This window comes from Eumetopias jubatus, unplaced genomic scaffold (assembly GCF_037043125.1).
Source record: "Eumetopias jubatus isolate StellerSeaLion01/CBP00866 unplaced genomic scaffold, mEumJub1_p1.0 scaffold_4, whole genome shotgun sequence".
NCBI lineage: Eukaryota > Metazoa > Chordata > Mammalia > Carnivora > Otariidae > Eumetopias > Eumetopias jubatus.
In genome coordinates this window covers 52,218,059-52,240,976 of record NW_028274810.1, presented here as the reverse complement: position 1 = coordinate 52,240,976, position 22,918 = coordinate 52,218,059, and the positions used below count along the sequence as shown (strand labels likewise).

General features: G+C 40.0%; 1 protein-coding gene across 2 annotated transcripts in view; it reads right to left on the bottom strand.

Annotated features, from left to right (window-relative positions):
• SLC35D1 (solute carrier family 35 member D1) overlaps window positions 1-22,918 on the bottom strand; it is a 45,812-nt gene that overhangs the window by 5,335 nt on the left and 17,559 nt on the right. Inside the window, exons 9-11 of one of the 2 annotated variants that reach the window (XM_028102506.2) lie at window positions 15,005-15,072; window positions 13,807-13,885; window positions 10,408-10,490 (exon numbers count right to left, since the gene is read on the bottom strand). In XM_028102506.2, coding sequence (XP_027958307.1) covers window positions 10,408-10,490; window positions 13,807-13,885; window positions 15,005-15,072 — 230 coding nt within the window. The remainder of the gene's footprint in view (window positions 1-10,407; window positions 10,491-13,806; window positions 13,886-15,004; window positions 15,073-22,918) is intronic. The other variant, XM_028102507.2, reaches the window with a different exon arrangement.

Here is a 22,918-nt window from a genome sequence, read left to right as displayed (position 1 = left end):
AGCTGAACAGAAGAGGAAGACCAGGATCCTGTGCACCGCAGACAGGGGTCTAGTTAGAATGCTGCAAGACTGGGCCGCTTCACCCGCTCTGACCACTTCTCATCTTCCCAAGCCAGGCAGACACGATCTACTTCTCCTATACCTACAGCCACACACATATTTCCCAGCCTCACTTAGATATCCATTCTACAAACAGATGCTAGAAATGCCTTCCATACGGCAACTCCATGGTCAGGGAGCGAGAGTCCTAAGGTCCAGGCTGTCTCCATCTCCCCTTGTGCGGACACATCTGCTCATGTGTCTGGCCGCGCAGCTCTGCCTCTCAGACCAGACTCTGCCTTCTGTATTCCACATGTAAAACATGTCAATCTACACCAAAACCTGTGACCCAGGGCAGTGTGACTTTTACTGCTATTTCCTAACATACAGTAATTCCTGCCAAATAATGGCAACTGGACCTCTGGGTACATTCTTCCTATACCCCATCTTAACTCCCCACACAGCAGCTGCTGGGGAGCCTTCTTTCCTCTTTCTCACAAGCCAAATAAAGCAGAGCCGTGTTGCCTCTGTACGTATCACCTTCCAGAGCTTTCCAGTCTGAACAGAGAGAAGCACAGAGGTGAACAGGGCCAACTGTTGACTCTGATATATTCACAAAGGTCTATGATGGGGGACACGTTACTTAACCTCTCAGAGCCTTGGCTCTGTGAAATGAACCCATCTGGGAAACGGCCATTAGAATACCACTCGTGGAGGACTGAAGGGAGAATTAAATTACATAATTTATTTATATAACAAGAGGCTATACAAAATTATGTGTTAATTTTATAATTTAAGTTTTATACTTAAATTATTTAATAGGACAATAGATCATTTCCAAAGGTTAATTAGCATAGATGTCCAATAGGGATAAAAGTCAAAATGCCACGGCACACCAGGAACTAATTCTGCCAAAAAGCAAAAAGAAGAAACGGGTTTTGCCAATTGCTGCTTTTTCTCCTCTTCATGGCTGCACACCCATTCACCCAGAACTCGAGGAGTCCCAGGTATAGTAAGGCCTCTTATCTGTGGTCATCCCAAAGAGGCCTTAATTGTACCAAGTGAGCAAGCCTTGGCCTCATCTCTATTCTCTGCAGTTTAGCAGAAACTCTCACCGTGTCTTCCGAGTGGGGTCTATTCCTCCTTCCTGTGCTAGGAGACACTTGAGGCACCTCACACTCAGGGGCCGGTCTACTTTGCCAGCACTACTCTTGTGAAACCCCTTACCCAGCCATGCCGGAGTACCTGCTGTCCATCCCCCTCCCAGTCTCCTATCCAACATCTACACGTCCGGCTCCTTGCTTCTGCTCAGGCAGTACTCAATGGCTGGAATACCCCCTTCTATTTTCCACCTCCTCAAATCCTACCTACTGCTCAAGGCCTCACCTACGGAGCCTTTCCTCTATGCAGTCCCCCAGGCAGACAACCACAGCCTTCTGACAGGTACCAGGCTGAACAGTACTTGGTGACACTTGTGTGATGACAGCTGTGGAAAGCTCTCAAGAGAATGTAGGGAAGTACCTCATCATTGTCGTTATTAAGGCCATACACACACCTGATGTCATAATAAATGCTGACTCCTACATGAATCAAAGCCATTACTGTTAGCATAATCATTTCACTCTTTCCCCCCTTGCACCTAATCTCAACACAGTGTTGGGCAAAGGAATCCTGTTAAAACTAAATCAGATCATGTCACTCCTTTATACAAAATCCTCCAATCATCTCACCCTCTCTTAAAAGTAGTCCCCAATCTGTCACCCCACCCCGTTACCTGTATGGGTCTATCTCATCTCATCCACGCTACTCCCACCACACCGGCCTCCCCCGTCCAGGCTCTTTTCTCTTGCTCTTCCCTCCAGAAATCGATGTGGTTCATTCCCTCCATTTTTTAGGTATTTACGGAAAATGTAACCTTCTCAGTAAGTGTCCCCACCCCTGTGATATTCTTTATTCCCCTTCCTTGCTTTATTTTTCTCCACTGATCATCACAGTTATCATTGATAACCAGCAAATACTTCACTCATTTATCTTCATTCATTTTTCTGTCTCCCCTACTGGAAGGGAAGCTCCATGAAGGGCAAGGGTTTTGGTCAGTTTTGAGAGCAGCTCTATCCCCATGCCTTAAACAATGTTTGACAGGTAGCAACCATACATTTGTTTATGAATAAATGAATCTTCCCAGCTAAATTACAAATTCCCTGAACAGAAAAATTAGTCTACAGCTTTGTATACACTAAGTCATCACTTTCTTCAACATATGCACAGAATGGGTTCAATAATTCTGATTCTTACTCTGCCTACCAGAGGAGATAGGAGCATAGAGACCAATCAGTGGTGAGGCAGGAGCTAAGCAAGGTGGCTTCGGGAACTGTTCAGAACAAAGGGGGGCCACCATTTGATCTCTTATCCCATGTGCCCTCACATGACTGAACCATGGGGCAGATTTTTCTAGTCGGATCAGGGTAAGAATCTCAGTTTTGCTTCTCACTATGGCAGTTCACTGTGCCGTGAACTGGAGGTGACTAACGAGATGGCGCTGTAAAGATGGCGTCAGGGACCAGGCACTCAACACTGACTCCCTATCTGCCGCCTTCCCGCACATGTATTTATGTCCTTTCTACACTAGGGTAAGTGTTGGTCCGTGCACATACTTTAAAAATAGAAGTACCTTAGTCACAGATGTCTGGCCAGGATGTGAACCATTCCATCTGCCTAGGAGTTTTAAGAATTTCCCCAGGAGTAAATTTAGAAACAAATAAAAGGCTCCCAAATCCTGTTGTGATGTTGTTTGGAACTCATGGGCTGTGACAAGGATATTATTTGCTTTATTAACTGATATGAATCAGGCAAATACTCTTAGATGAGAATTCTGGGGAGGCGCCAGATAAATGGATAGGTTTGTTGGTGGTGGTGTTTTAGACTTCACTAGAGAAAAGCTACAGAAAAACAAGAATATAAGCCTAAAACTTGTTTTCTACCTATTCTTACTGTAAGTTAAGTGTTTTGGAGGGGGGATTCTCACATATTTAGAAAGAGCTTTTTTTTTTTTTTTTTTTGCTTTCTTGACATCTTTGATACTGTTCCTCAACTTGGGGCTGAGTCCAAACTATACTTTTTCTTTTCTGCCTCTTAAAAAACCTTAGAATGTGGGTGGACTCCCATCAGAACTAAAAGGATAACGTATTTTATGTGTCTTCCACACCTGGAGGAAGTTCCTTCCAATGTCATAAGTCTCCTGCAAAATACCTCCAGACCCACAGTTTCCACAGGACACTCACAGGGTATATCAGAGAAGTTTAGTGGAAGACTTAGGATAGACAACTGGAGTTCAAAAACTGAGAGCAAAAACAAACAAACAAACAACTGAGGTTGCAAAAGGTGACTTATAAATAACTCGTGGCGGTACTGTAACAGAACACAGATTTTTTGCTATATTCCATTTCAGTGCTCTTCTGTTAGAAATAATGAAGGGGGGAAATTGGAGGGGGAGATGAACCATGAGAGACGATGGACTCTGAAAAACAAACTGAGGGTTCTAGAGGGGAGGGGGCTGGGTGGATGGGTTAGCCTGGTGATGGGTATTAAAGAGGGCACGTACTGCATGGAGCACTGGGTGTTATGCACAAACAATGAATCATGGAACACTACATCAAAAACAAATGATGTAATGTATGGTGATTAACATAACAATAAAAAATTTAAAAAAAAAGAAATAATGATATAACCAACAGCTAGCCAACCTCCCTAGAACCTATTCAAAAGTCTAAGTTACCCTAGTGAGACAGATGCCAGTTATATAACTCTATAAATAGCCTAGTGGAGATTACATCAGCAGCAACTAACTGGTAACACAAAACATGTCCTCCTGCTTAGAGAACCACTAAGTAAAGGAAAAGCTTATGTCTTTCAGGAGAAGTCTGGAACCAGAACAGAATCTACTAGGATGGAATTTTGCAGGAGAAGCAGTCTGAAAATCGGAAGCAACTCCTCTTTCTAAGGAAATAGGCAAAGGAATCCAAAATGAGGGAACAGTAGATTCAGGTGCTGAGCAGAGCTGGCTAGACCAAAGCCCTTCAGGAACCAACTTTGGAACTACTCTGAGCTGCACCATGTCCCATCCCAGATATTGTACAGACCATCGTGTGGCCTCAGAAGCTACCGTAAAATGAGTTTTGTGACCCTAAAGGAGGCTGACTTAAGAGTAACCAATATGATGGCATATCATAAAGGGATATGAAAATAAAATTAATCCATTCATCTATCCACTATTTATTAGACTGTGGTTAAGAACGAAGACTTGGAAGGCAAATCATGGATGGAATACCTACCAGCTGGGTGCTATGGTACCAGCTTTTTAGCCTCTCTCTGTGAAACAGAATATTCCCAGCATCTATCTCATAGGGTTACTACAGAGATTAAGCATGGAGTACTCAGGACAATGGCCAGTACAAGCTCTTAAGGGGCACCTGGGTGGCTTAGTCGTTAAGCGTCTCAGCTCAGGTCATGATCCCAGGGTCCTGGAATCGAGCCCTGTATCAGGCTCCCTGCTCAGCGAGAAGCCTGCTTCTCCCTCTCCCACTGCCTGCTTCTCCCCGCTTGTGCTGTCTCTCTCACAAATAAATAAAATCTTAAAAAATATAGATATTGGTTAATATTATTGTTACTATTACTAGTTGAATGCTTATTACATGTCAGGTGCTGATAAATACTGGCACAACTGTAAATAAGACAAGTGATTTCTGCCCTCAAATAGCCAAGAATCTAAAATGGTGACGATACATAAACAGTTTACTAGGCTACATTGTATTTAGTCAGTCATTTGCTGAATGAGGTGCATTAAGGAATGAGAACTTGGGACTCCAGAGTCCAACCCATCTGGGTTAAAATCCTTGTGACATGACTGACTTCTAATTTTGTGACATTGGCAGATCTAGAAGGGAATGCACCATGTCCCTCTAGAACATAATGCCTGGCATACAGACACACACTCAATGCGTAACTTCAGAATTCACTCAACTTCCTTAACCTCTCTAGGCTCAGCTTCCTAATTTATAAAACAGTGATAATAAGAAAACTTCAAGAGTGTTATAAAGAATTAGGCAATTCAACAGAGAAAGGATAGCATTCTCAATAAAAGGTACTGGAACTGGGTATCTATATTAAAAACACACACATACACACAATATAAAAAGAACTTTTCATCCCGATCTTATACAATATATAAAAATTAATTAAAAAATGGGCTATATACCTAATTTTAAATAAAACTATAAAACTTCTAGAAGAACACATCAGAGAAAATCTTTGTAACCTTGGGTTATACTAAAGCACAACTCAGAAGGAAAACTGATAATGTAGCCTTATAAATTGTGCTTTTCAAACGAGTGTAATAAGAAAAGGAAAAGACAAGCTACAGACTGGGAAATAATACTTGTAAATCACATATCTGATAAAGGACTTGTATCCACAATAAATAAAGAACTCTCAAAACTTAAAAATTTAAGAAAACAAGGGGCTCCTGTCAGCTCAGTCAGTAGAGCATGTGATTCTTGATTTCGGAATTATGAGTTTGAGCCCGGGTTGGGTGTAGAGATTATTTAAAAATAAAATCTTCAAAAAAAAACAAAAACAAAAAAACTTAAAACACATAACCCAATTTTTAAAAAATGGGCAACATATTTGAACAGCCATTTTACCAAAGAATATATATATAGATGGCAAATAAGCATGTGAAAAGATGTTCAACATCATGAATCATTATGGAAATTAAAAAACCCAAATGAGGGGCGCCTGGGTGGTGCAGTCGGTTAACTGTTGACTCTTGGTTTCAGCTCAGAAAGTGATGTCAGGGTTGTGAGTTCAAGCCCCACATAGGGATCCACGCTCAGCACACAGTCTGCCTAAGTTTTTCTCTCCCTCTGTCCACCCCCCCCGACTCTTTCTCTCAAATAAATCTTAAAAAAAAAAAAACCCACAATGAGATACCACTATAGATCTATTAGAATGTCTAGAATTTAAAAAACAAGAACTGACAAAACCAAGGGCTGGGATGTGCAGCAACCATCATAGAGCATCATATGTGGCTGAGAGCTATGAAAAACGGTACAGACATTTTCGAAAAAAGTTTGGCAATTTCTTATGAAGTTAAACATATACTTACCAGACAACCCAGGAATTCCACTCCTAGGTATTTACCCAAGTGAAATGAAAACTTATGTTCACAAACTTTTATGCAAGTGTTTCAACAGCTAATACAAAACAGCTAAAAAGGAAACTACCCAAACGTCTTTCAATTGGTGAATGGATAAACAAACTGTGATACATCCATAACAGAATCTCAGAATGCGACATGAATCTCAAATGCAGTATGTTAAGTGAAATAAGTCAAACCAAAAGCTACCATTCCATGACATTCTGGACATTTTATTGATAGAAAACAGGGGCTGAGCAGAGAGGGAGAGGTTCAATGCAAAGGGACATGGGAAGATTTTAGAGGCAATACAACTGTTTTATATCATGAACGTGGCGGTGGTAGTTACATGACTGTATGCATTTGTCAAAACTCACAGAACTGTACATGAAAAGGGGTGAATCCAACTGTATTTAAATTATATATTATTTTTTTTTTTAATGGAAGGAAAAAAAGAATCACAGATGAAGATGAGTCCCAGAGATTCTAGGAATTCTAGCCTGGGCAGTTATGAGGATGATGATGTCATTATCTGGAAAGGCTACATTACTTAGGCCAAAGGCACAGGCCAAGTCCACCAATTGATCAAAGTACAGAAGCAGGCTCTTGTCACTACCCTTCGCTTACCATTTCCTACTCTCGTTTGTTGCCTTTTGGGGTTTGGATGAGCACTCACTAAGTGGCTACTGGAAAAAGGCATTTAGAAGAGCTGAAGACAGCCAGGCTCTCAACAGAGCCCTACTGAAAAAAAAATGCCTCCTAAATCACAGAATCAATGTGGATAAAGCCTGAGTAGCTACCAGTGCAAGCCTCCTGCTTCCTGCACTTGAATCACAAGAGAGAGAGGGCTATTTAAACTTTTCTTAAAACAACAAAGAAATAAGGCAGGGTATAGGGAAGCTAGATGTATCTGGGTCTAATCACAGAATTTTTTTTTTTTTTAAGTAGGCTTCACACCCAAGGTGGAGCCCAATATGGGGCCTAAACTCATGACCCTGAGATCAAGACCTGAGCTGAGGTCAAGAGTCAGATGCTTAACTGACTGAACCACCCAGGAACCCCTAATCATAGATTCTTTTAAGAATAGGGTTTAATTAGTGATTTCCTTCAAAGTACAGTCAGCCAAAGATGCACTGACACCATTTCTAATCAAGGTGAAATATGATAGCCACTTTAAGTTTGGTTTTTACATTAAAAAAAAGGGGGGGGGCGCCTGGGTGGCTTAGTCGTTAAGTGTCTGCCTTTGGCTCAGGTCATGATCCCAGGGTCCTGGGATCAAGCCCCACATTGGGCTCCCTGCTCAGCGGGAAGCCTGCTTCTCCCTCTCCCACTCCGCCTGCTTGTGTTCCCTCTCTCGTCGCATTCTCTGTCTCTGTCAAATAGATAAAAAATAAAATCTTTAAAAAAAAAAAAAAAGGAATGTCCACAACCTGTGAGTCTGCTTACCAACTAGTAAAAGAAGTCAAAAAATATAAGTAATAAAACCATAATTTTCATTTTAAAGAGAGAAAGTGAAAAAAATTAGGTAATATATACACTCCTCTACCAAAGCTGAAAAGCACACTGTAATGGAAATAGTACTCAAAAAGAAATTCACCTGGATTTTAATCCAAACTCTGCAACTAACTTGGCTGGTTAAGTACATCAATTATTCTCCCCAGCCTTGTAATAAAAGAGAGTAAAGCAATAGGATATGTAAAATTTATTACAATAAAAATGTGAAAGCAATTAGAAATTATTAAAAATACTACCTAGGGACAGAGTACCAACAACAGTCATTATCATAATTATCACTACCAAGTAACCTTGCTGGCAAAACGGGACTGTTTATCCAGAACTAAAATGCACTACCTGACACAAAAAGAAATTCTACTGGAAGAATTTTCAAGATGTTGGATTTGGTATATGTTAGACTGATGTACTTCATAACATTCCAACATTCTCACACTTTAAAAGTTTTTTAAAATAGCCTGCAATGTGAAAAGATACCTAAAAGCTTTCTTATAAGAACTTTGTTATAAGAGATTTGCACTGCAGAGATCTAAAAATGCAAACGGAAGCTTTTACTTCATTTTGGCTATACAGTTATTTATTGGAAGGGAACAAAAAGAACATCAAGGCACCTCTGAGTCAGGTCTATATGGTGCCATAATGATTCTTTAATCCAAATTTTTAGAAGTGAATGAAAGAGAGGTCACAAAGTCAAAACTGTTCCACCAGGTTGCTCCTTATATCCTAGCCCTTTCTCACAAATATTAATGAAAGAAACGATATTTACTCAGCACAGATGTCAAGCAGTAAATTAGGTACTTTATATTAGATTATTTCATTCTAACAACTCTAAAGAGATATGGATATTTTCATCCCCAACACACAAGAAAACTGAAGCTCAAAAAGATAAACAACTCACTCAAAGTCACATAGCAAGCATCAGAGCTGCAACTCCAAACAAGGTCTGAGACTGAACTACTCATCTTCCTTCTAAAATATGCGATCCTCAGGTACACATTACACCTACCAACCCCCAACTCCACCCCACAAATAACAAATGACTTTTCCTCTAAACTATACTTGCAAATAAATGTCAGGGAAGGGGCAACAATGAGTTACTAACCTATTACCAATATTAGTCTTGAATTCTCATACTGATCCATAAAGAAGGTAGAAGAGGTATTATCATCACTTGTTTACCTTTGAAGCAATAAAGCCCAGAGAGGTTATATAATTTGCTTCAAGTTAAGGAGATGACATACCAATATTCTAGTAGAGGGCTATTTTATAGTTTCCAAAGTGTTTTTTCACCAATCCATACAGAATGCATCATTTTTTTTAAGATTTTATTTATTTATTTGTCAGAGAGAGAGCACAAGCAGGGGGAGCAGCAGAGGCAGAGGCTCCTGCTGAGTAGGGAGCCCAATACAGGGCTCGATCCCAGAACCCTGGAATCATGACCTGAGACGAAGGCAGATGCTTAACCAACTGAGCCACTGAGGCATCCCCCATCAAACAAATACTTATTAAGCAATAGCTAGATTCATTCTAGGAGCTTGGGAAATAACAACACAGGCAGAGATCCCTGCCCCCATGGAACTTACATTCCAGCAAGAGAGACAGAAAATAGGCAATAAATATAAATAAGCAAACTATATAGTATATTAAAAAAGATTAAGAGCTCTGGAAAAGAGAAATAGAAAAGCAGAATAAAAGGGTCTGGCAGTATCAGAAGGGGAAGAGCAGGTTGCAATTTTAAATAAGGTTGTCAGGGTAGACTTCCCTGGGAAGGTAACATTTGAGCAAAAATTCAGAGGCATAAAGTAGTTAACCATACAAATGGAGGAGACTAGGCGGTAACCCAGGCAAGAAATATTGGTGGCTTAGATGTTGATGGGAGCAATGCAGAAGGTGACAAGTGACTCTTCTCTGGATCTACTTTGAAGGTAGAGCCAACAGAATTTGCTAACGCATTGGATACTGGGTAGAAGATTGAAGAGTCAAGGATGATTCCAGTGTTTGAACTGAGAGGCTAGAAGGATAGAGTCTGCAGCAACTGATATATATAGGCCATGGGTGGAACACACTTGGGAGGAAATAAAAGTTCAGTTTTTGACATGTCAGTCAGAGAGGTCAAGTGGGCTGTTGACATATAAGCTGGAGTTCAAGATAGAGTTCTGGCCCAAAAACAAATTTGAGAATTTTTAAGCATACATACAGTATTTAAAACCATGCAATTCATTCTGGAACTAAAAAGGATCTTTGATACAAGTTACCCTCATCACTGATAAAGTCTGGACTAAAGCAATCCAGTGATATGTCCAAGGTCAGATACATATAAAGCAATTCTAACAGAGCTGCTCTTCTTTACCCTGAATTTGCTTGAGAACACTGTACTGCCATCTAGCATAATGAGTAAAAGACCGTTCTGTGAAGGCTAATAAGTAAAAAGGGTTTAACTTCCAGAAAAGATTCCCTAAATACTGTGTATAAATATGGAACCATCTTATCTCCATTTCTTAAAAAGCATTATGTGAAGACATTAAATATATAATACACTGTAGGTGCTCAATAATTGTTTAATAAATGAACAAATTTTCAATTAAATAGCCCCTTACTGTGACACTATTTAAGTATCCAAATCCCACTTGTCCAAGTGGTTACATTTAAACATTTTTACTTACCTGATATTTAAGCCAATGAAGTTTGTCCATGTGAAAATATAATCTCCACCAAAGACCATTCCAATATAAGTTACTAATATATTCTACAAAGAAAAACGGCAAGATGCTGTAACATAGGTTTAACCGAGCTTTTTCAATATTCATATAAACTCATCCACAGAATGGCCCAAATACCTATCCTTAAAATACAAAATCAAATAAATGGACAATAACAAAAACCCACCAATCCTAAAATGAATGTAGTATGAAATAAGAAATAAAAAATGACATTAACTTCTTCTCAATCTATCCCTCCAAAAGCTAAATGTGTTCACTGACAATTATCACCAGATAATCAACTTCCCGTGCCCCACAGCATGGGCTAACACTGTAAATCTAGATAGAGAAACACTGCTGTCACTAGGGGTAGAAAACACTCATGCACGTTTGGCAATCAGAAAAGAATGCTTCTTCCTCCCACTGAGGTAACTGTTGACTTGTTAGGGGAAAGTGAAGAAGGAAAACCTCACATGTAAGCAACTCTCCCTCTTCTTTAGAAAGGAAAAGGGGATGACAGGGAGTTTACCAACATGAACATTGTTTTTAGAGGCATCTTCCCTGGTATCTTAAAAAAATACATGAAAAGTCATCTCAAAGTCCCATACTTAAAATCACCTCTCCTGACTCCCTTAAACTCCCAGGTGTAAACATCTGCTTATCTGGCTCCCTTTTAATTATCTTCAGGCCAGAGAGGTGAAATAAACTTTCCTGAAGTTCAAGCTACTCTTCAGTTCTTCCCTAACCTCCTCTCTCTCACATTCAGAAGGTACCGCCTGCCTCTCCACTGTGACAGCTGTCGGGAATGGGAAATGTCACAAACATTTTTAGAACCTGGGCTTGCCTAGATCAGGTCTACAAAGCAGAAGTAAAGTGCCACAGTGTTTTTGAAAAGCCAAAAAGAAACTTCAAATTTATAATGGGAGTGCCCTTTGGGAGAGCATTTGAAATTATGTCAGCCTCTTCTAGGTCTAAGGATAGAGACAGCAAGTTACCTCAGAACAGATTTTCTTAGTATTTTGAGGGGAAAGAGCAAAATTAAATACCATGCAACAGTAAACAAGGTCAGTAGACAACTTGGGAAAACGTGTAACAGGACTGGCTTAGAACACAGAGCTCCAGAGAGATGGCAGGTTAATCTGCATAAAGCACCCAGGAGCTACAGAAAGGGAAGGGACTGAGAACCCAAACCCTGCTGCTCAAAATCAGTTAGGACAAGACAGCGATGCCCCCAAGCAGAATTCACCAGCAAGCGCAGAAGATGCTAGTACCTCAAACTCAGACTGTAATTCTCAAATGTTAGCGCACCTTGTTAAAAATTATGGTTTCCAGGCTCTACTTCAGAGATTCTGATTCAGTGTATAAGAGGTGGGCCTAGGCATTTCCATTTTTAATTAAGTATCCTCAGTAATTTTCCCACCATGCTTCAGAGAAACAAGAACTAGGGATAGCCCCTTGGGGAACAATGACTGAGCTAAAAGGGTTGTATCTGAGAGGCTAATGAAAGAAGTTCCACGGTGGACCCTGAGACTCTGAACCTGCAAGGGCATCAGCGTACTCCCCTCTGTCTGAAGATGTAAGACAGCCTTCGAGAGCCTTCGAGAGCAATACTACAACACAGTGAGAAGCAACGGCAGCTGTAAATCAATCTAGTTTTTTTCCCTCTATCTAGAGTTTGGATATAAAACTGATCCCTTTGGACAAAATCCATAGGGCTCTGTGGGGAGGATGAAATATCAAAAGTACTAGACTTTCTTTAATAAGATCATGATTATATTTGTACCCCATACTGATAAATACAAAGAAAGTACCCTACGAAATCTTAAGCAAACAGGTTATTAAAATTAAACACTGGCTTTCAGGCAGTATCCATTTTGGCAAAAACATGGTAACAACTGGCCTGTCTCTCATGTTCTTACTCTTCTTATTCTGAAGATACAAGCCATTCACTTTGCTCTTGAAAAAGGCATTTACTTTACAAAATCAAAACAGAGCTGAGAGCTAATTTGAGGGGCTAAAACTATCTTAGCAAGCCCAGGCCTGAATGTAGATTAACTGCTTCTAGCTTTCATGGGAATTCACACAACTAACTGGTTCTAGCTTAATTCAGAATTCTATTTACACCAAACACTCCAATTCCATGATCTGAAGTCACAGACCTGAAATTTTAACCCAAATCTAGTTTCTAAAGTGAGGGCAGGTGGACACCACTCCATGGGGGTGCAAAGGGAAACACTGCAGGGCAGTAAAACTTTGTTCTGCAAACCCTTCCCTCACTATTGACAAATGGGGAATCAGAAAGGTAGTCACAAGGGCAAGCACTCTATTTCCCAAATGATCAAGGACCTACCTCGCTCTCTGTCTTATCTTTTTTAGAAAGCGAGCCTACCCTAATTCATTTGGAAATCAGGCATGCCGTGGCCTCTTGGATCTTAAAGCACTAGAAGCACAAAGTCAGATGAAAGAGGCCTCAGGCTTCAAGCCACTAACTTCAGCTCAATATTTAAGTCAACTTTGGCTCCCCTGGCTGAAGACAAATGAGCCTCCCTCAAATAAAATGAATCAGGAGGAAATGACATCACTGGAAATGTCAGACACAGCTTTTAAAAGTAGGCCATTTAAGGTTTGGCTCATGCACTGGAAAACTCCCTTGATTAACTTCTGGCAGGCCTCCTTTTCCTACAACCGCCAGAACTCAGCAAGGCAGAGTACAGAACAGTCTTCACTGGGAGTTAAAGGGACAGGCCTATCACTCCCAAGTCAGTCACCTGCCCCGTCTGAAACAAGCCCAATCCCTCTTGCTCTACTCTAAGGTAACCCATTCGCAGTCACCTGCCCCGTCTGAAACAAGCCCAATCCCTCTTGCTCTACTCTAAGGTAACCCATTCGCAGTCACCTGCCCCGTCTGAAACAAGCCCAATCCCTCTTGCTCTACTCTAAGGTAACCCATTCGCAGTCACCTGCCCCGTCTGAAACAAGCCCAATCCCTCTTGCTCTACTCTAAGGTAACCCATTCGCAGTCACCTGCCCCGTCTGAAACAAGCCCAATCCCTCTTGCTCTACTCTAAGGTAACCCATTCGCAGTCACCTGCCCCGTCTGAACCAAGCCTAAACCCTCTTCCTCTACTCTAAGGTAACCCATTCTCCTTTTCCCATATTCCCCAAAGCCTAGTTGCCTGAAAGCGGAGATTACGCTCTCCCTGAGTTCTTAAAGATCGTTTTAGAAACCAGCACCACAACCCATCAAACCAAGACAATCTGTGAGGAAAGAAGGATGATGGAATTTTAGGCCACAGCAAGATTTAGAGTAACAATTTTTAAATAAAGTGGTACCCAAAAGATAACAGTATTTTTTCAACTCACTTTAATACAGCCAACTATTGTAGTTGTAAGAGCAGAATTATACTGCGTGCAGAGTACTGTGGCGTACATCAAGATAAACCTGGAACAAAGAAGGAGGAGGTGTAAGAGCCGGTTGCTGACTTTATAGCAATCTCCAGCCAAAAGAAACAGTGTTGGCCATGCTAGCACATTGTAGTCACCGACTATGAGCTTTCCCAACTCACCCCTGCTTGTACTGCAGCTTTAGATTTTTTTAAAATTTCATTCAAGAGAAACACATGTCCATTTACTGACCAGGTGTTTTCCCCAGCTACCCTCACCAAAACCTTGAAACCACCATTTCTAATCATAGGTACTCTTCTTAGATCATATTACCACTAATTCACCTAACCCAGATAGAAAGCTGAGCTAACAGACCACGGCTCAGGTGTGCACCTCCCATGAGGTCAATGTGATCTCTGGACAGGAGGCAAGAGAGATTCTTAAAGATGGAAGAAACCCAAATTAGCATTACTTTAAGAAGGGATATAGGTTCACTTAACAAGTAAGTGGCAGCAGTTGGAATGGGCAGATTTACAATGAGGCTTCTGAGCCTGACTCAGTACCAAGGCACCATGGTAATTTTATTTTGAAGCACTCCCTCACTGGGCACCTAGCCTGCGCCAGATCTAGTCATAAACACCAACCAAACTGACCAGCTCAGGAAAATAATTCCTTAGGGAAATACAAAAGCGAAGAGAAGAGGCACATTAGCAGATACCGTCCTGCCTTCCACATATACTCTTCTAAGAGGAAGACAATCTGGTAGAGAGAGTCAGACAGCCCCAAATTCAAAGGCTGCCACTGCGGACTGTGCAAACTTAGACAGCTGACTTGAGTTCTGGGCCTGCTTCCTCATAGGTAAGAGGACAAAAATATGTGTCAAATGGTCAATGTAGAAATAAAAGAATGCATTCTGAAATATAATGGTGCTTATCACATACCAGGTTACTGGGCAAATAGTTACTTGTCTCCATCCTTTGAAAGATGACTTTGTAATTAGTTTAGTAGCCCTAAGGGCACATTTCCAAGGGCTATGAAACCACCTGAATCTGGAAGTTTAATTACCCTATACTGATATACTTAAGAGACAGAACAGGATACTTAGAAATGAAGCAAAAGGACCCCAGAACAAACTTCTCTAGGAAAACGGTCTGCTAATAAGGCAACAAAGGCTTACCCCATCACACAAGAGAGGGTGAACTGCAGAAGAAAGAGGGTGTCAGCCCAGCCTTCAAAATCCATTGCCTGTAATACACAAGAAAGTATCTGATTTTAGAGCAAGCCCTCAAAATCAGCTGTTCTATTCTTCCATTAAAATCCTGGGTACTCACTCCCACCACACATACACATATATACATTTCCCTGCATCGTTCACAGGATAGAGAGTAATGTTTAAGAATCTGATATATATGAAGCTGAACCCAAAAAGGAGTTTTCTACTTTCTAAAATGCAATATGGGGAAGATTTTGTACTTCTCCCTATCGGTACAAAGAAACTGATATTTGCTTGAAGGCAGAAGCCATATCTGGCTCATCTCAGCAGTTCTCCCAGATGGCTAGTATTAAAAGCTTTCTCAAACATTAAAACATACTTCTTCCTTGTAACATGTGAAAGCTCAAGTGCACCCTTAGTTACACAAATTTAGCTGAGGTCTATCCAGGGAGAATTACTATTTTGAAACAGTTGATAGTAAAAGCAAGGTTTTATTGCTGTTTTGTTTTTAAGCCAAAAAGCAAAGGAAGGAAGAGAAATGAAAAGGTACATCGATCGCCTCATCTCTCATCCAAGAGGGAGGGTTTCTCGATCTCAAGTACATAATTTCTCTTGTAGTATCAGTTTAAGCAAATATGAGAAACATTCCACCTTTTAGCTTTCTGCCAACCTATCCAGCTTCAGTTCTTGCCACTTCAACATAAACCTCCCAGCTGCCAGGCCCCAGCAATATGAGGCTCTTTACCGTTTATAAAATACAACAGGCAGTTTCACACCCACGTGCCTTTGCTTTGAATGCCCTTCTCCTCAACACTCTTCTGACTCCTGTTCACTGATCAGACTACAACTCAAGCAGCCACTATGTGGGGCCTCCCCTAGTAAGAACTCCCTCCTCTGTGCCTCAGCACTACTTCTCTCTTAGGACTCTCATCTCTCTGAGCCTCAAGTCTTTCTACACCGTGTCTACCACCAGTGAGCTCCCTGCAGGGAAGACCCACAGCCACCGAGCTAAGCAAATTCCTAACACAGCACTTGGCAAACAGTAGATGTTCAATTTGTTTATGGTTCTTTCTTTGTTGAGGCATAATATGTAAAAAATAAAATTAATCACTTTTAAGTGTATAATTCAATGAGTCTTGATAGATGTATCTAGTCATGTAACCACCATTACTTTTTCCCTCCTAATCTATATGACTTTTAGTCTCTTGTTTTTACCTTACTGCATAATGACATCCTCTGGCATAATGTTGAATGGAACATTATAGGAGAGCAGCTCTTCTCCCTGTATTCTCAATCTCAGTGAAAAGGTATTCAGTTTTTCACCATTAAGTATGTTAGCAATAGATTTTTTTCTTTTTGGTAAAGGTCCTTTATTAGGTTGAGAAATTTTCCTTCTATTCCTGGTTTGCTGAGAATTTTAAACTCACGAATGGGTGTCATATTTTATTAAATATATGTTCTCCATTTTTTGACATGGTTCTTCTATTTCTTATTAATTCATACTAATATGGGAATTACACTGACTTTCAAATGTTCAACTAACCGTAATTCCTGAGATAAACATAATTTGGTCATATAGTGCCCTTTTTATATATTGCAGGCTTTTTTTTTTTTTTACTGTAATTTCCACCCCCTGCCCTTGAAATTTTTTGTTAACTATCGGTACAGGGTATGCTGGCCTCTCAAGGTCAACTGGGAAGTATTCTCTCCTTTTCTATATTCTGAGAGAATTTATGTAGATTGGCATTATTTCTTCCTTAAGCAGTTTGTAGAATTACCCAGTAAAGTGATCAAGGCCTGGAGTTTTCCTTTGGAGAAGATTTTTAACTAAAAGTCAATTTCTTTGATAGAGATAGCACTAAATAGTCGAACTGATTAGGGCTAATTAAGTAGAACTACTTAATATTTATTAGAATGTGGCTCTTCATGCTATTTTTTTTTTTAAGATTTTATTTATTTATTTGACAGAGGGAGACACAGCGAGAGAGGGAACACAAGCAGGGGAAGTGGGAGAGGGAGAAGCAGGCTTCCTGCTGAGCAGGGAGCCCGATGTGGGGCTCGATCCCAGGGCCCTGGGATCAAGACCTGAGCTGAAGGCAGATGCTTATCGACTGAGCCACCCAGGTGCCCCTATCTATTTCTTCTTGAGTGAGCTTTGGTAGTTTCTCTTTTTCAAGAATTTGTCCATTTCATGGACACAGTCTTTCAGTTTATGGCATAATGTTCATAATATTCCATTATCCTTTTAGTAAATGCAAGCTCTGTAAGGATACCACTCTTTCATTCCTTATACCGATAATTTGTGCATTCTCACTTTTTGTCCCTATCAATTGGCAATGGTTGAGCAATTTTATTGATCTTTTATTGACCTCCTGGTTTTAGGTTCATTGATTTTTCCCTATTGCTTTTCTGTTTTCTATTTCATTGATTTCTGCTCTTACCTTCCTCATGTTTCCTTTGGGTTTAACTTGCTCTTTTCTGGTTTCTTAAGGGAAAGGCTTAGGTCGCTGATTTTAGATCTTTCTTCTTTTCTAATGTATGCATTTAATTAAGCTATGGATTTCCCTCTCAGCATTCCTTTAGCAGCATCATTTTGCCATGTTGTGTTTTGATTTTCATTCAGGTCTACACGATTTCTAATTTTCTTGATTTTTTCTTTGATCCCAGGTGTTATTTAGAGGTATGTTTATTTCCAAAGATTTGAAGGTTTTTCCATATACCTTTACGTTATTAATTTCTAGTTTAATTCTGTTCTGGCCAGGGAACATGCTTTCTATGATTTCAATTATTTTAAAGTATTAATACTTGTTTTATGGCCCAGAATATAGTTTATCTTGGTAAATGTCCCATGTGCACGTGAAAAGAGTGTTTATTTTGTTGTTGAGTGGAGTGTTCTATAAATGTCAATTAGGTCAAATTGGCTGACGGTGTTGTTCAAGTGTTCTACAGCCTTAATGGCTTTCAGCTTAGTTGTTTTATCAATTACTGAAAGAGGAATGTTAAAATAGCCAACTATAACTGCCACTACTGTATTTATTCTTTCTGTTTTATCAGTTTTTGCTTTATATATTTTGAGGCTTTCTCATTAAGTACATACATATTCAGGATTGTTACACCTACTTGATAGAACTCTTTCAGCATTATGAAATGTCCCTCTTCATGGTATAGTTTGTTTAATATAACTTACGGTTTTGTTGAGCTTCTTGTATGCGTGGATTTAGTTTTCATCAAATTTGGAAAAAAAATCTGCCATTAATTCTTCAAAAATCTTTCCTACCCCTGCCCCTTCTTCAGGATAGCAGTTACACATGTGTTAGAGCTCCTGATACCACCCCACGTTACTAGTAATCTGTTCATTTGTTTTCCAGTCTCTTTTCCTCCATGTGCTTCTTCTTGGATAGTTTCTATTGCTATTTCTTTAATTCACTGATCTTTTCTTCTGTAGTGTCTAATCTGCTGTTTAATACCGTCTGCTTTATTCTTCAATACAGATATTTTTCATCCCTACAAGTTTAATTTGGGTCTTTTTTATATCCTTTTCTCTTCTCATCCTTTCTCTCTCCACAATCCTTTACTACCTATTGTCCAAAGTCTGAAAATCATTTTTCATATATATTTGGTATTCTAGTAGGTTAAGGCAGGAAGGTAAATCCTATCCCTGCCTATTCCTATTCCCATGGAATACATCATGACTAGAAGCCAAAGACCAAATTCAATTACTGACTTGAATTGTAAACCTATCTCAAATGATGCTTCCACGAGGAAGCTTTGCACAAAAACCCACATTCACATTAGGCTCTTTCCTGCCAAACTGTCCAAAACACTAAGTGCTACTTCTATCACTGACACTGCATGTATGTGACGAAGTACACGTATGTATGTGACTCTCTGTATCTGTATGTACATGATCACCTATGCAGATACGGGGAATGCCTTCAGGGTTTATCTCCCTAACCACACTGCTTAACAAAGTGACAGCAAATAGAAAGTGTTCCATAACTCTTTGTTAGAGAATGAAGGATAAAGAATAAAGAATATGCTATGCTCTTTCATACCTGTAAACATGGGATGATGAGAAACCATTAAAGCACAATAAAGCACAGGCCTAGAACTCAGGAGACCAGCCTCTATCAGCAAGAATATAAATTCCTGGAGAGCAAGAACAATGTCAAATGTCACTTCTGCCTAGCTCCAAGTGTTTGGAAGTGTTAGGCACAAATAGCTGAGGTGAATTAAATATCCATGCTCTCTGGTTTAGCATCATTTTCTACAGGCAGATGAGGTGAACTTTACTTTTTAATACACCCACATACCTACCTGTATATGCTACTAAATAGATTTCAAGTTTCATATTAAATCTATATAATTTTATATAGATTTATATAATTTTAAATTCTCTTAAAATGGTAAAAGTCATTTTACTGGCATACAACTCATTAGTTTTTGCACTGAATTTATTTTTTCTTTCTTTAAAGAGAAAAGGCATAACGCAGCAAACCAGCAGGGGCACTAGAAGTATCTTTGAGAGGGTTACCGGCACCCAGCAGGAAAAGCCATGGTACCTAAACAAGCAGCACACCAGGATTCAGAAGCACAGTATCTTGCACCAGCTCACCACTGCTTCATTACGCCAGCCTTAGCTTCTGCAAGGGAGGTTAAACTGGGTGCCTGTTAGTGTTAGATCAGCTTCAAAAGGAGACACCTTCCTTCACTCAAGCTGAAACACAAAAAAAATCTCAGGCCTAAGAACCTGTCTCAACTCTAAATTATCCTCCTTTCCTAGATAAGCTACTCTTTTACCCTAAAGTCACTAAGAGAATAAAGCTGGTGTGATGGACCATAAGAATTCACTGAACCTTAGTTTCTGCATACATAAGAGGAATAATAAGGCCTATCTTGTAGAGTTGTTATCAGAATTAAAGACAATATGGATATAATGCCTGACATGAAGAAGATCCGTCCAGTTCAGTAAGTGATGTCAGTTATTATGTGTGAACATCACTTCTAATTCTTTTCTCTATCAGTGACCTAGGAGTGGAAAGAAATCAGTTATTTGGCAAAGGCCTCAAATAAACCTCTCTTTACACCTGAGCTCCTCTCCTGCCTTAGCTCTAAATATCTCCTCTCCTGTCACTGTACATTTTGACATCTAAGTCCCCAGGCATGTGCCAGGCCCCACAGCTGGCCTGGGGGCACTATGCCAAAGACAGTTTAGTCAGGTATGCTAATAAACGAAGGAATGAACTATGACTACCTTTATATTTGTGGAATGCTTTGTAGTTTGCAAAATGCTTCTGATTACATCAAGTCATTTGATGCCCACGACAGGGGATAGATAGTCCAGGCCTTCTTACCCCCAGAAGACAAGTGACTCCCTTTAGATAAACCAGTTACTACACGGTAGTCCTAAATCTATATCCTCCAAGCCTAAGGCTCTCTACACTGAGCACTAAATTTTATTTAGAAAAATGCCCCAAATATATGCTGCATAGTCCCCTTTGGGAACATAACAACTGTATCTGTAGAATACTAAAATAAGTCCCATGAACATGATTCCAATTACAAATAGTTCAAAAATAGAAAATTCTCATGGGATTATTTTCCTTCCCTAAATACTAGGCCTGTTTCTGGAGAAAGCCAGTCTGGCAAAAGCAGCCTACTGCACTCCTCTGCTTTGTCACAGGAATGGACCTCTGGCTGCAAGAGAACAAGCAGCACCCATTTTTGCAAGCAGAGTTTGACCCAAACAGTACTAGTCAGTCCAGTGGAATCTACTCTCCCTATCATAAAGATGGCATAAAAAAACAATCAAAGCTACTGCTTATTAAGAGCCTATTATGTCCTAGGCTCTGAAATGTTAGGTAACTTTCCTAAAATTATCCAGCTACTACATGTCTGCTCAGCTCTATAACCCATCATCTTTCTACTAGTTAAGTGCTGGGGAAAACCAAAGGCAAGGTAATATGTTCTGAATTTTTGCTCCTAGATAGCTTCTCATGGCTATTGTTGCTGGATCACTGAGTCAAAAAGTGGGTGTTTGAATTCTAAATCTGCCATTAACTTTCTGTGAGTCCATCATAAAAGTCACTTAACCTCTCTAAGCCTCTGCCTACATTACAAATATAGACAACAGTCTGCTCCAACTGCCTCCTGTGAGAAATCAATGGAGAGAACGAAATGCAAGCACTTTACACAAAATTCACATACAAAAGAGATTATTCACTTAAACTTCCATCACTGTTCTCTCTCAGTGACAGATTTGCATGCAAATTTTTCTTTTCCCTAAGACATGGAAAACAGAGGGCACAGTAAACATATATTTTGTTAATCAGAAGGGGGGAAAAAAAACATTTAAAGCCAAACTTCTGCCTCTAGAGAAAGCTAATAAAAGAGCCATTGTGAAGAGAAGGACCTGCTTGGTCATTCTGTGTAACGCAGAACTAGATGGGCTCCCTGCCACAAGGCCTGCAATCCTCAATCTTGGCTGAGTGGTAGGTGTGACTACAGACTGCACATACAAAGATGTTTAGGCTTTCTTTCTGTTTGGAACAAAGTCTCTGGTTCTACAGGTGCTGGTGGTGTAAGGTAATACCACAAGCCAATACATATCACAGATATGAAAAGAATGTGGCATAATCAATGGGAAAATAAATGGGTTATATGGATCTACCACTTCCTAAAACTAGGCATTTGGTTTGAATGAGACTTTCAGTTAATAAAAATATTTGGGGAAAAAAAAGTTAAATTAAAAAAAATGTGTTCTCTAGTTGCTTAGGTTAAGGAAATTAAGAAAGGGAGTATCTGAGTAAGATTAGGCACTAACAGCACATAATCAACAACATAGTCAATAAAATCTAGTCTAGGGATACAGATTTTATCTTATACCAGCTCTAATCAACTGACTCTGGCTATCTGAACCATTATCTTAGTGAACAGTCTGAGGCTATGTCTAGGCTTAGCAAGGAAGTGCTGGGACTACGTGGCAATGTCTACAATGAGCACAGGATAACGTAAGCACCAATTCATCACCCCGATCTAGCAAGCATGGAATAATTTCAGGGTACACTTGAGTCTTAGATGTAACATTCTCACTCCCAGGAAAATGTGCTAAGCCAAGAGTCACCAACTTAATTGAGATTTGAAATAAAATTCAAAGCATGCATATTTTGTTTATGCATTTTAATACCTCACAAGTTTTGAAACCTGTTTACTATGAAGTCTAAAAATGAACAAATCACTTAGTCTTTAAACTTCATGGTAAAGAAGAAAAAGTGGATGAATGACAGCATTCTATTTGGAAAATTCTTTTCCCAAAACACTACTGAGAAAAAAATTAAAACCTTATCCTAGAAAGTAAACTGCTAGGAAACTTCCTAAAGCAGAAGATAATGTCAGTGGGGCAAATGGCCTCCATGGTTCCCTGCCTACCGTGGGACAATCAGACGAGTTCAGGGAGCCGGGGGTCCTGGGTTACCCGCCCTACCCTCTGCACTACCAGAACTACTGGACACCACGTCCGCTCTGCCTCCTCCCGCTGCCTCCACCATCTCGTCTCGCTAGGCTCTGCCACCCATGCAAAATCTATGTATCATGGCAAAACCACACACTCCAGCTTATTAATAGGGCCATTTCCTTTTATTTGTGAAAAAGGCCTATCCTCAAAGGTAAGAATGGCTAAACACATTACTTTGTCAGTCAAACAACATATAGGGCAAAGAGAAAGTCATTCCTCACTGAAGAGTAACTAATGCAACCCACTTGTTTCACGTATGAGGACACCAACGCCCAGAAAGCAGAAGGGACCGGTCTACATGCAAAGAATAACTCAGGGTTTGAGAATCAGTCTGTATGGTCTCCAGAGTGACCAGAAAAGATTAG